This window comes from Nothobranchius furzeri, chromosome 12 (genome assembly GCF_043380555.1).
Source record: "Nothobranchius furzeri strain GRZ-AD chromosome 12, NfurGRZ-RIMD1, whole genome shotgun sequence".
In the NCBI taxonomy this organism is placed as follows: domain Eukaryota; kingdom Metazoa; phylum Chordata; class Actinopteri; order Cyprinodontiformes; family Nothobranchiidae; genus Nothobranchius; species Nothobranchius furzeri.
Window position 1 is genome coordinate 8526375 of NC_091752.1, and position 13370 is coordinate 8539744.

Consider the following 13370-nt stretch of genomic DNA (forward strand, 5'->3'; position numbering starts at 1 on the left):
TCAAATCTATCCCCAAAGGTCGCAGAATTGCACTTAGTGATATATGCTGTGTTACACATTTGGGGACCTATGTCTCAGGCCATGAATAAGATTGAGAAGTCAGGTCTGTTTTAACGCGTTGACTTTCATTTACATTCTTTTGTTTTTTGATTGGTGATCGGCAAAACAGCTTGTTTCCCTTTTTTTGTTTTTTTAATTTCCAAAGGAAAATCGGATGGCCGTCATGTACACGGACCACACGGACCATAATGGTCTGCTATTTTCTCAAAAGGAATGGAGTGAAAAGAATGATTAGTTTTTAAATGACAGCCCAAATTAAATGTTCAGATGCACGATTTTACTATTATTCTGAGTCCAATTCAGGGCCAGAAGGTCTGATCACTCTGAAGTTTTATAAGAAAGTAGGGGCTAATAGGATGTAAATGCGTACTAAATTTCAGCCTGATAGCACCTTACTAAGGTGGTCAAAATATTACCCAAAGGTCACCAGGATAAGCGGTACTTTAAGGCCGATTTAATATTACAACTTTCGGGGCCTAGAACTCAGGCCCTGAAAAAGATAGCGAGGTCAGGTCTGTTTTGTTGATACAGCCTGTATCATCAACAAGAGGAATGGAGTCAAAAGATGAACAGTTTTTAAATGGGAGCCAGATTTATGTTGTAAGATGCATGATTTTACAATTATTCTGGGTCCATTTCAGGGCCAGAAGGAAATCTGGCTGAAATTTTTACTGTAAGTAGGGGCTAATGGGATGTAAATACCCCAAGCCCCCACAATGCGGCTCAAAAATTGAGGCCAACCCGGAAGTACCAAAAATTGCAGTTCCACCCTCATCCACTGGGGGCTGGTGTCAGGAGCGAGCAAATCCTCATTGACTCCCATGTTAAAAATACCAATTTCACAGCAGAAATACACATGTTTACAGCCTGGTACCAAAACATGTTTTTTGTTTAAATGATCTAGTTTACACTCATGACAACTCTGAGGGGGGTGAATTTTTTTCTCACTCTTCTGTTTAAGTGTATTAAAAGCCTAAAATTCTGTATAATTAATGAGCATCAGACCTACGTGACCACAGAGCTAGCTCCGTGGAAAGGCCTCAGTAGAGCCTCAGTCTGGCTTGGAAACTGCTCCGGCATTTTTAGTCTGTGTGTTTGTGTATTCTTTTTTGGATATTTTTTGTGCAATTGTTGGACAAAATGACTTGCTGTGGCATTAATTGCACTAATAGAGCGTCCAAGGAGTCTCCACTTCATTTTTTTCGGTAAGTAAAATTATATTTATGTACTTTAGGTCACTGCCGAGCTGAGCTTAGATTTTAACATGTACTGTTTAACCATGAAATTTAAATGTAATAGGGTAAAACCCAGTGCATTTAACATAATGCTGCACTTTAGAAAATGGGTTGAAATAGAACATGTTGGTGGAGCTGGGTTCCCACTATCGGCTTGTGGAGCTCTCGGGAGACCTATGTTTTCCACCCTTTCCCCTCCCCGCAACTCGGCGCATCTCTGTCTGATCGCGGCTTCTGTCTGCTGTGCGGCTGCCGGCTTGTGGAGCTCTCAGAGATCTCTGAGTTCCACCCGGTTTTACCCAGTGGTCAGCCTGGCGTATCTCTGACTCAGAAGCTCTGGTGTTGTGCACATTTAACTCCGGTTGTAGCTAGGTTGCTACCTCTGTTAGCTTAGCTCCCACCTACGCGTTAGCTTTGGGTTAGCTTCAGGTTAGCTTTTAGCTAGTTGACCGGGTGTCGTCAGTTGATCCCAGCCTTACAGCCACACCCTCAGCTCCACCTCTCTTCCCTTTTGTGGAATTGTCCGGGCTTGACGGAACCTGTGACATGGTCAAAATGGCGGTGGTGGCCACCTCCCATTCATCTTCAAAAATGTGTTATTGGAGCTGTGGAAACCCATTGTCCAATATTTATGTGTCGATGAAATACCCTCACAATTTCAGCCTGATAGCACCTTTCTAAGGTTGTCTAAATGATACCCAAAGGTCCATATTAACAGTTGAACTTAGAAGCTGATTTCAAACTTGACCTTTGGGGCCCTATATCTCAGGCTCTGAACATCACAGAGAGGTCAGGTCTGTTTTGCTAGACTCTAAATAATAGCCTCTATCATTCACAAAATGAATGGCATCATTACCATGTATGGTTTTTAAATGGCACCCAAGATGATGTGTTCAGACGCAGATTTTTGACATTATTCTGAGTCCAGTTCAGAGACAGAAAGCAAAATCAGGCTGAAACTTTATATGCAAGTAGGGACCATTAAGATATAAATGCAAACCAAGTTTCATGATGATAGCACCTTGCTAACAGGGTCAAATCAGTGTCCAAAGGTCACCAGGCCATGTGTTACTTCAAGGCCGATTTCAGATTACAGCTTTGTGGGCCTTTATCTCAGGCTCTGAACATCAGAGAGAGGTCAGGTCTGTTTTGTTATTTAACATTCAACTCTCCTGAACTTCTTCACTCTATCTATCTATCTATCTATCTATCTATCTATCTATCTATCTATCTATCTATCTATCTATCTATCTATCTATCTATCTATCTATCTATCTATCTATCTATCTATCTATCTATCTATCTATCTATCTATCTATCTATCTATCTATCTATCTATCTATCTATCTATCTATCTATCTATCTATCTATCTATCTATCTATCTATCTATCTGTCTGTCTGTCTGTCTGTCTGTCTGTCTGTCTGTCTGTCTGTCTGTCTGTCTGTCTGTCTGTCTGTCTGTCTGTCTGTCTGTCTGTCTGTCTGTCTGTCTGTCTGTCTGTCTGTCTGTCTGTCTGTCTGTCTGCAGTAAAGAGTTACAGCTACATGTCACAAATGGAACTTTTAATTATAATTAATGTAAATGTATTAAAATTCCATCTGGTGGGGGGGGCAATGTGTCATTCATAATATTTCCAGTTATTATTTCCTGTCAAGAAAAACAATCATGTTAAGCCAACTTCATGATGTATTTGCATCCACTAAACAGGATTATGTTCATGTGGGTCATCAGCATGAAGTTATTGAAGTTATCAAAGCAAACATGGCTGGAATCATCTTTTTGGTTGATAGCCGATAGTGTTCATGACCCCAATATCGACTGATATATCGGTCGGGCCCTAAGTTAGACTAGTTTCTATTAGATTAACTAGTCTCTAGACATCTGTAATCTTGGAAAACCGTTACCGACAAGCTATGGTAACCAGCTGGTTATGCTTTAGGTAACTGGTTATAGTTTAGGTAACTGGTTATAGTTTAGGTAACTGGAACCAGCTGATTATACTTTAGTCGTCCCTAAAGTCAGGACACATATTCACGGTGAGGCGTCCTTCCAGTATTACAGTCCTCGCCTCTGGAATGAGCTGCTAGGGGACGTCAGGGCCGCAGAGAACGTTCATGTTTTAGAAACAGGCTCAAGACCCATCTTTTTAGCTTAGTGTGGATGTGTGTGTGCATGTGTGTCTGTGTGTGTGTGCACCGGAGGATGAGTGTTGTGAAAGGGTTTTTATTCTCAGACTGTTCATAAATTCTGGGGATGGGAGGGAATATGGATATGCAGGGCCTTTTTAATTTGTTGAGCACTTTGAGTTACATTCATCGTATGATTAAGTGCTATATAAATAAAGTTTGATTTGATTTGATTTAGGTAACTGGAACCAGCTGGTTATACTGGAGGTAACTGGAACCAGTATTTAATAAGTACTGGAGGCTGTGTGAGCAACGACAAAGCGGTGTGCTGGTTTAATTTCCAAACGTCGTGTCATGTTCCTTCAGCGTTTAGACCCAGAAACTACCCCGGGAGTTTCTCTCCTCCCGTGTTTAGCTTGTTATCAGATCCAGGATCTTTCCCTCATCTGGGAATGCAGTCATCTTCCCAAATGTTATCATTACAGCTGCGTTTCTGGGAAGCCTCACCCTGCCTTGGGGTGGGGGTGGTCGGGGGTAGATAAAGCAGTAACTTGAGTGGGATTCCGGCTAAATTCTGGGTATCCCACCAAGGGCAGGAGCAGATAATGTCCCATGAACTCTGAGAGGCCTCGGCTCAGAGAACCATATCCCAGCAGGGATCAGTTAAATGTTTAAGACCAAATTTAAAAGGTGTAGCAGGAGCCCGAGGACAGAGGTGTTGATTAGAGTTAATTTATTTACACTCAGAAACATAAAACCCGGAGAGAAGGAATTCGTCATGGAGCCGACTGGCCTGGTGGAAACGGGGAGTTCTGCTTCATGTGATGTGGGATGAAAAACCTCCCAGCAGATAAACTTTTCTGCTGCCAGCCTGCACCCTTTCAAAATAAAGCTGTACCATGTTGTTTTATTGTTGGATCAAGATGAAGATCCTGTAAAAATGAATGTTCTCACCTCAGGTTTTAAACATGGCTAAAGGTCAGAGGTCAACATAAGCGATGAAAGTAGCTTCTCCCTATTCCTGTTTCAGGTGTGATCGGTGAGCATTCAGCCACCAGCTCACTGAGGAGGAAACGTCTGGGTGGATGGAGTAGTTCTGAGGGGGAGGACGGATCCCTCTGGGACAACATGGAAGCATCATTCCTCTCCCAGCGCAGGGTGAGTTCTGGCTCCAGGTCTTTATCGGGTCCCTGATCCATTTGCACTCATATGGTGACTAAAATGATCAGACTTGTTTGCTTTTGTTCTGTTGAAACTTTGATACATGGGCTCGTCCAACTGTGGACCCACCACCCGCAGGAGGAACACGAAGGGTCCGGTGCAATGCGAATCGGGTGGCAGACCAAGGCGGGAGCCTTGGCGGTCCAATCCCCGGACAAGAAAACTAGTTTTTGGGACATGGAACGTCACCTCGCTGGAGGGGAAGGAGCCGGAGCTTGTGGCAGAGGTTGAGCGGTACCGGCTAGATATAGTCGGACTCACCTCGACACATTGCATTGGCTCTGGAACCCGAGACCTGGAGAGGGGTTGGACACTCTACTTTGCTGGAGTTGCTCCAGGTGAGAGGCGGAGGGCTGGGGTTGGCTTTTTGTTAGCCCCGAGACTCTCTGCCTGTGTGTTGGGGTTTACCCCGGGGGACAAGAGGGTAGCTTCCTTGCGCCTTCGGGTCGGGGAACGGGTCCTGACTGTTGTTTGTGCTTATGGGCCAAATATCAGTTCAGAGTACCCACCCTTTTTGGAGTTCCTGGGACGAGTGCTAGATAGTGCTCCATCAGGGGACTCCATTGTCCTGCTGGGGGACTTCAATGCTCACGTGGGCAATGACAGCTTGACCTGGAGGGGTGTGATTGGGAGGAACGGCCCACCTAATCTGAACTCGAGCGGTGTTTTGTTATTGGACTTCTGTGCAAGCCGCAGTTTGGCCATAACGAACACCATGTTCGAACATAAGGATGCCCACCGGTACACTTGGTACCAGGGCAGCCTAGGTCACAGGTCGATGATAGATTTTGTAGTCGTATCATCTGACCTGCGGCCGTATGTTTTGGACACCCGAGTGAAGAGAGGGGCTTAGCTGTCAACTGATCACCACCTGGTGGTGAGTTGGATCAGATGGCAAGGGAACATGCCGCGTAGACCTGGCAGACCCAAACGCATAGTGAGGGTCTGCTGGGAACGCCTGGCAGAAGAACCTGTCAAGACGGTCTTCAACTCCCACCTCCGGCAGAGCTTTGACCACGTCCCGAGAGCAGTGGGGGACATTGAGTCCGAGTGGGCCTTGTTCCACTCTGCGATTGTCGAGGCGGCTGTTGCTAGCTGTGGTCGTAAGGTGGCCGGTGCCAGTCGTGGTGGCAACCCCCGTACCCGCTGGTGGACACCAGAGGTTCGGGGAGCCGTCAGGCTGAAGAAGGAGGCCTACAGGGCGTGGCTGGTCTGTGGGTCTCCGGAGGCAGCAGACAGGTACCGGATAGCCAAGCGGGGTGCAGCAGTGGCAGTTGCCGAGGCAAAATCTCGGGCGTGGGAGGAGTTTGGTGAGGCCATGGAGAAAGACTATCGATCGGCTCCAAAGAGGTTCTGGCAAACTGTCCGGCGCCTCAGGAGAGGAAGGCAGCAACTCGCTCACACTGTTTACAGTGGGGATGGGGAGCTGCTGACGTCAACTGAGGCTATAGTCGGACGGTGGAAGGAATACTTTGAGGAGCTCCTCAATCCCACCAATGCGCATTCCGAGGAGGAACCAGAGCTGGGAGGCCTGGGGATGGACTGTCCGATCTCGGGGGCAGAAGTTGCTGAGGTAGTCAAACAACTACACAGCGGCGGAGCCCCGGGGGCGGATGAGGTTCGTCCTGGGTATCTCAAGGCTATGGATGTTGTAGGGCTGTCATGGTTGACACGTCTCTACAACATTGCGTGGTCATCGGGGGCAGTTCCTAGGGAGTGGCAGACCGGGGTGGTGGTCCCCATCTTTAAGAAGGGTGACCTGAGGGTGTGTTCCAACTATAGGGGGATCACACTCCTCAGCCTCCCTGGAAAGGTCTACGCCAAGGTACTGGAGAGGAGGGTCCGATCGATAGTTGAATCTCAGATAGAGGAGGAGCAATGTGGTTTTCGTCCTGGCCGTGGAACTGTGGACCAGCTCTATACCCTTGCAAGGGTGATGGAGGGGGCATGGGAGTTTGCCCAACCAATCCACATGTGCTTTGTGGATTTGGAGAAGGCTTATGACCGTGTCCCCAGGGGCACCCTGTGGGGGACGCTCCAGGAGTATGGGGTGGGTGGCTTTCTGTTAAGGGCCATTCAGTCCCTTTACCAGAGGAGCGTGAGTTTGGTCCGCCTAGCCGGTAGTAAGTCGGACCTGTTCCCAGTGAGGGTTGGACTCCACCAGGGCTGCCCTTTGTCACCGGTTCTGTTCATCACTTTTATGGACAGAATTTCTAGACGCAGCCGTGGTGTGGAGTGTGTCGAGTTTGGTGGCAGGAGAATCTCGTCTCTGCTTTTTGCGGATGATGTGGTCCTCCTAGCTTCATCCAGCTCTGACCTTCAGCTCTTGCTGGGTAGGTTCGCGGCCGAATGTGAAGCGGCTGGGATGAGGATCAGCACCTCCAAATCTGAGACCATGGTTCTCGACCGGAAAAGGGTGGCTTGCCACCTCCGGGTCGGGGGAGAGGTCCTACCTCAAGTGGAGGAGTTTAAGTATCTCGGGGTCTTGTTCACGAGTGAGGGTAGGAGGGATCGGGAGATCGACAGGCGGATTGGTTCGGCGTCTGCAGTGATGCGGACGCTGAGCCGATCTGTCGTGGGGAAGAGGGAGCTGAGCCAGAAAGCCAGGCTCTCGATTTACCGGTCGATCTACGTCCCAATCCTCACCTATGGTCATGAGCTTTGGGTAATGACCGAAAGAACGAGATCGCGGATACAAGCGGCCGAAATGAGTTTCCTCCGTAGGGTGGCCGGGCTCAGCCTTAGAGATAGGGTGAGGAGCTCGGACATTCGGGAGGGACTCGGAGTAGAACCGCTGCTCCTCCGGATCGAAAGGAGCCAGTTGAGGTGGTTTGGGCATCTGGTCAGGATGCCTCCTGGACGCCTCCCCGGGGAGGTGTTTCGGGCATGTCCTGCCGGCAGAAGGCCCCCGGGTCGATCCAGGACACGTTGGAGAGGTTACATCTCCAATCTGGTCCGGGAACGCCTTGGGGTCCTGCCGGAGGAGCTGGTGGAGAAGGCCGGGGAGAGGACGGCCTGGAGCTCCCTAATTGGGATGCTGCCCCCGCGACCCGGACCCGGACCCGGATAAGCGGAGGAAGACGAAGACGAACGACGATGACGAAGAAACTTTGAAAATTGAACCAAATCTCTTTTTCTTCTGAGAACAAAAACCTGTAGGGTTATTAGAAGTGCATTCATTTGAGGATCCAGATGCACCTTAAATAGGCAAAACTCTGATCTCTCTGCTGTTGGCAGGCCATCCCATTAAAGGTTAAGTCAGCGGTTTAGTAGGAGTCTGAAAAGATCCACATAGGAGGACTTCTCCTGGTTGATTTGGACCAAGCCAGGTTAACTAAGCTGGTTTACTGGTGTGTGTGTTCACGTTTAGCTGGGTGAGAACTACACCTGGGGTCGGGTTAAGGACATCATGAAGAAAACTAAATTAAGGAATCAGAGCAGGCTGGGAATGACCTCCGCCTCACTGAAGATGTCCTGTCCACAGCTCTACAGGTAAAGAAAGAACACACACGCACACACACGCACACACACGCACACGCACGCACACGCACGCACACACACACACACACACACGCACGCACGCACGCACACACACACACACACACACACAGCTCAGGAGGTAGAGTGGGTTGTGCAGTATTCAAAAGTTTGTAAGATCAATCCTGGCTCCCGGCAGAGAATTCCTGTCGTTGCGTCCTTGGGCAAGACATTTAACCCACCTTGCCTGCTGGTGGTGGTCAAAGGGACCGGTGGTGCCTGTGTTCGGCAGGCTTGCCTCTGTCAGTGCGTCCCGGGGCAGCTGTAGCTACATCATAGCTCGTCATCACCACCGTGTAAATTTGTATTTGAATGGTTAAATGCAAAGCAAAGTGCTTTGGAGACTCTAAAGGACGCTAAACGAGTGCGGTTCATTTCTCACTTAACTCCATGCATGCATGTTCAGAACATGCTAACTCCATGCATGCATGTTCAGAACATGCTAACTCCATGCATACATGGGAACATACCAACTGTGCAATGACCTAGTTTGGATGTCCTAGATAGGTGGCCTAGAGCAATGGACTCAACATAGACATGGTCTGCTTGTCTGCTTGTCCATGCAACTTTGACTGTTTGCAGGGTGTTACCTTAACACATGCATGACAACAGGCTACCTTTGTACAGGCTACATTTGGGATTAGGGTTGTCACGGTGTGAAAATGTAACCTCACGGTTATTGTGACCAAAATTATCACGGTTTTCGGTATTGTCGCGGTATTTTTTTTAAACGTGTTACATTTTCAGACAACTAAATAAACCCTGTACATCAGGAAAACATTGTCCTCAGTTTGTGTCTAAATTTAGCCTAAAATGTGTTGTTTTGTAATTATGTTGTTTATTTGTTTACATTTTTTCCCTTTAGAGTTTAAAATACCAATATTTGCCCATAACTTCTTATGTTTTGTCTGTTTGATGTCATCATTCTAAATGTATTAGATCAGATGATACTCAGTACTCAATAGCCTTCTAATCAGATACTTCTTTACCCTTACTTGAGTAATAAACCCTATATCAGGAAAATATTGTCCTCGGTTTGTGTTCCAGTGAGCTTTGCAGATGTGGGAAAATGTCATCAGGCAGTAGTTAAATTCATAATTATTCTCGGAGAGAGACCAACTCTTATCTGCCCCTGGGAGCCCCGTAATGCATAGCGTCATTTCAACATGGCGGTGTCCGCGACACGGTTTATATGCAGGTAGCGGCGCTGCGGCTGCTTTATATAGCGACTCGTTGCATCCTCCCTCAACCCAAATCCTCGGATCACGCATTTTAGCTAAAACGCTAACGTTAGCTTGCCTTGCGTTGACTGTAGAGTTGTGGGTGATGGTCACGCAGATGTGTCATGAGATTAGAAGTGTTGCTGCCTTTCACAGACACTTTTTCTGCACGTGCTGCAAACAGGATAGCCGTCTTCTATCAGCTGTCCCTCGGCATTCTTCAAATATCCAAAAAATGCCCGTACTTCCGACTTTGTCTTCTTTGAGGGATAATAAATGTCCTGAGCGCTGTCGTCTCCTCCTTTGGCCATTATTTCAGCTTTAGCTTCAAGAAAGTTTTGTTGTAAACAACAAAGTGCGCATGTGCCGCCGGCAACTTCAGCAGATGATACGGTGGCTGGAAAGGGTCACCGCGCCTACACCGCAGCCACGGTAATCCACCGAGATAATATATGTTTTAAAAAACAAGACGGTTATTATTATTGTCAACTTTTTTACCGGGGTTTACCGTTACACCGGTTACCGTGACAACCCTATTTGGGATTTGAACCTGTGACCTTCTTGCTGCCAGTTGCCCCTGTTCCCAGAGACGTTTCTCACACTTCAGTCTTCTTTGTTTTTTCTTCTTTTAAATCAATTTAAACCCGATTAGCTGAAAAACAATGTTCGTGTTGCTTTGTTTTTGGAAGAAATGTGAAAAAGAACAGAAGGAATGTTGGTGAATGAAAGCCAAGATGAGAAGAAGAGAAGCATTCAGGCTGGTTTCTGTTAGATGCAGATAAAAGGAACTCTGAGATCCGTGTATTCCTGAGATGAAAGCTTCCAGGGAGAAGAAGCGCCGGCTCTTCTCTGTTTGAAGGCCAGTAGTTGAGGAATCTGATGGGAGGAGAAGAACAGGCTGTTGGAGTTTGGCACCAACCCAGAGATCTAGAAGGAGGGGTTAGGAAGTCAGGCCTTTGGTATGCCTGGAGGAGTGGCAGAATTCCCTCATGGATTTAAGCCTGGTGAGATATGGCTGCAGTCCAGCATTCATTAGAGAGAGCACCATCCTCCTGCTGCTCCGTGCTCTGAGGTTGGCTGCTTTCATGCCAAGGGAAGGAGAACCGTAGCCTGAGAAGCCAACCTATTTATGTATAGAGCAGCCACGACCCATAGACAGAGCTCAGTTGTGGGATGGAATTTGTGGGTCACTTTCAAACTGTCTGCACACAATGGGACAATGCTAGTATCAGTCGGGGCAACAATGTAGATACTCATCACTACAGAAACCAGCCAACAGGCCAGGCCGTCTAAGAGGAAGCAAATGCATCCTTTGTCAAAATAAGTACCTCTGTCTGCTCGTGTCTCAAAGAACGAAACAGGTGTGAATGGTCTAGATTTGATGCCAAAGCCGTTCAAACGAGTGCCGTTCCTGAGTTGAGGCCATCTTTGTTGTTGTTCTGTCGCAGCTCTGGTGCAAAGCCCGCCCACTACACAGAGTGCTGTGATTGGCCAGACAGTACGGGCTGCTTACGCCGGGGACACACCGGCCGCCGAAGCGCCGGGAGGCGAAGCGCTCACGAAATTTGGCCGCTGCTCGCTGCTCCTCAGTTCAGACCAGATGCTTGTTTCTCCGCTCCGGTCGAGGCGCGCCTCGCAGTTTTTCTTTTAACCACTTGGTGTCCTCCATTTCCTCTCTGCCTTTTCTCTGCTCTTTTCCTCGACACCCCCCTCCCCCTTGCTGTTTGTGTGTGTGTTTGTTCGCGTGTGTGTGAAGCTATGGTGTGAACCAGTTGTTAATAGCTGGCCTACGACTTTCTTTCTCTCTGTCCTGTTTGCTCCGGTTGAAAGACACCCAAAACCACACCCCCTTCACGTGGTCACACACACAGACACAAGTTCGCTGTGTGTGTGTGTTTGTGTGGTTTTTATGCAGTGTCTGTTTACGAACACATTTGACTATCGCGGACTTGTATTTTGAAATGCTTTAATTTGTTAAATTTACAGGCCTGCCTCTTATGTCTAGGTTTGACTTCCTGCCATAATTGACGCGGTTCACCCGTGGCTCGCGAAAAAAATAGAGCAGACGCCGAAACGATCGCTGCATGGCGCGGGCTGGAGCGCCGGTGGCCCTCGTGGTCTATAGAATAGGATAACAAGGGCGCCGAATGAAGGCGGTCCCCGCTTCGGCGGCCGGTGTGTCCCCGGCGTTATACTGAGCCAGGATCCTCTGGAGGCTTCTTCCTGTTAAAAGGGAGTTTTCCTCCCCACTGTCGCTATATGCTTGCTTAGTATGAGGATTGCTGTAAAATCACTGACACTAGTCAGTGACTCGATGCAATTTGCTGGGTTCCTTAGGAAACATTATTTCTAATTGACTTAATGAACTGACCTGGATTGGAATGTTTATTATGTGAAGTCCCTTGAGACGACTCTTGTTGTGATTTGGGGCTATGTAAATAAACTTGAATTGAAAAGCTGTTCAGCCCAATGGTAAACTGGGTGTAATGGAACGTGGCTATAGAGCGACCTACAGAGCTAACTCTTTTGCGAGGCTGGTCTAGTTTTCTAGGCTAAGGGAACCTAGCAAACATATCACATCACCCCGCTTCTCCTCCAGCTTCACTGGCTGCCAGTCACCCAAAACCACACCCCAGGTCTTCTTCTTCGGTATTCCATATCCATCATGTTTAAAGGGTTTCCCTGCTCCAGCACAAAAAATGGGCTTATTTAAAAACAGTGGTGGGCAGCAGTAGTTCAGGAGGTAAAGCAGGTTGTCCAGTAATGGGAGGGTTATGGGATTGATCCTGGCTCCCAGCAGAGAATGCTGTTGTGTCCTTGGGCAAGACCTTTAACCTGCCCTGCCTGCTGGTGGTGCTAGTACTCAGTCTCGCCTCTTTTTTAAAACCTCATTAAGGCTAAAAAGAACAAAAGTGTACTAACAGCTTTGGAGGAACTGTTTCTTATAAGTAACTCTTGTAACATCCAGTTATTTCTCCTCCTTAATGTTATTCCCAAAAAGACAAAATGAAATATTTTTAAGGCTTCATTAAAATAAGGCTAAAGAAAAGTGTAGTACCAGCTTTCAGACACTGGATGGCAGCAACTCCATCTTTTTTGGAAACCAGCAGAGGGCGCAAATTCCCATTCTTTCAAGGCAAAAATACAGTTATATTAAATACTAGGGATTTGTATTGGTGAAATTGTGGCGATGCAATACATTCAGGCGATTTTAGCAGATTTTTTTGGACTGAATTATTAGACAGAAAAAATTATTATAGGAAAATTCAGTAAATAGTCCAAACTGGCACTTCACATGTTTAACCGTAATAGAGATTCACATTTCAATGGTGGAAACACAACCCATTGCACACTGCTGCCAACTAGTGGTCAGTGTTTGAATTGAACCAAAAGAAAAGAAAATACAGAAATGTTTGCATGTAAATTCTTCCAAAAATTCTATACACTGCTTTTGAATATCGATATATCGCTGGAAAAAATATGAGTATGCTCTTACATCCCTATTAATTACTTGTAATCTGACATTTGGATTGACTGATGCCCACCTTGTCCGATAACAGGTACAGACCTGATCTAACCTCGTCTTCTCCTGTTCAGGCCTGATCTGGATCCAGAAGAAGCTGCTGGTAGAAACAGGAAGTCCATGATCGCTTTGAGCTCCCAGCACAAACTGGACTTTTGGATCGAGTGAAAATGCAGGTAGTTCCACAAATGTTCAGCCTTCTCCAACCAGTCTAACGGCAGCAAGACGATCAGCTTTTAGCCCTAAACCATGCTGACTCATCATAACCATTCTCCACCACCCTTGGAAACCAGCAGGTTAAAAAAATATATATATTTTTTAAATTTAAACTCTGTTTTTGACTCCTCAGACTAATGGATGAAGAGACAGTGAACTGATTAGTTGAGACTTTAATGATGAAGAAGGAACAAAGTGGAGGAGGTTAAAGATGGAGGTCAGAGTGAGTC

The 13370-nt window shown here is 47.0% G+C and overlaps 1 protein-coding gene across 2 annotated transcripts in view; it reads left to right on the forward strand.

The window, feature by feature from the left end:
- The window catches only part of si:ch211-250c4.3 (uncharacterized), a 28593-nt gene extending 15223 nt beyond the window's left edge, over positions 1–13370 (forward strand). Inside the window, exons 5-8 of one of the 2 annotated variants that reach the window (XM_015944052.3) lie at positions 4454–4581; positions 8015–8136; positions 12999–13100; positions 13274–13370. In XM_015944052.3, coding sequence (XP_015799538.1) covers positions 4454–4581; positions 8015–8136; positions 12999–13092 — 344 coding nt within the window. In that variant the 3' untranslated portion in view covers positions 13093–13100; positions 13274–13370. Of the gene's footprint in view, positions 1–4453; positions 4582–8014; positions 8137–12998; positions 13223–13273 lie in introns of those variants that run through there. The other variant, XM_015944051.3, reaches the window with a different exon arrangement.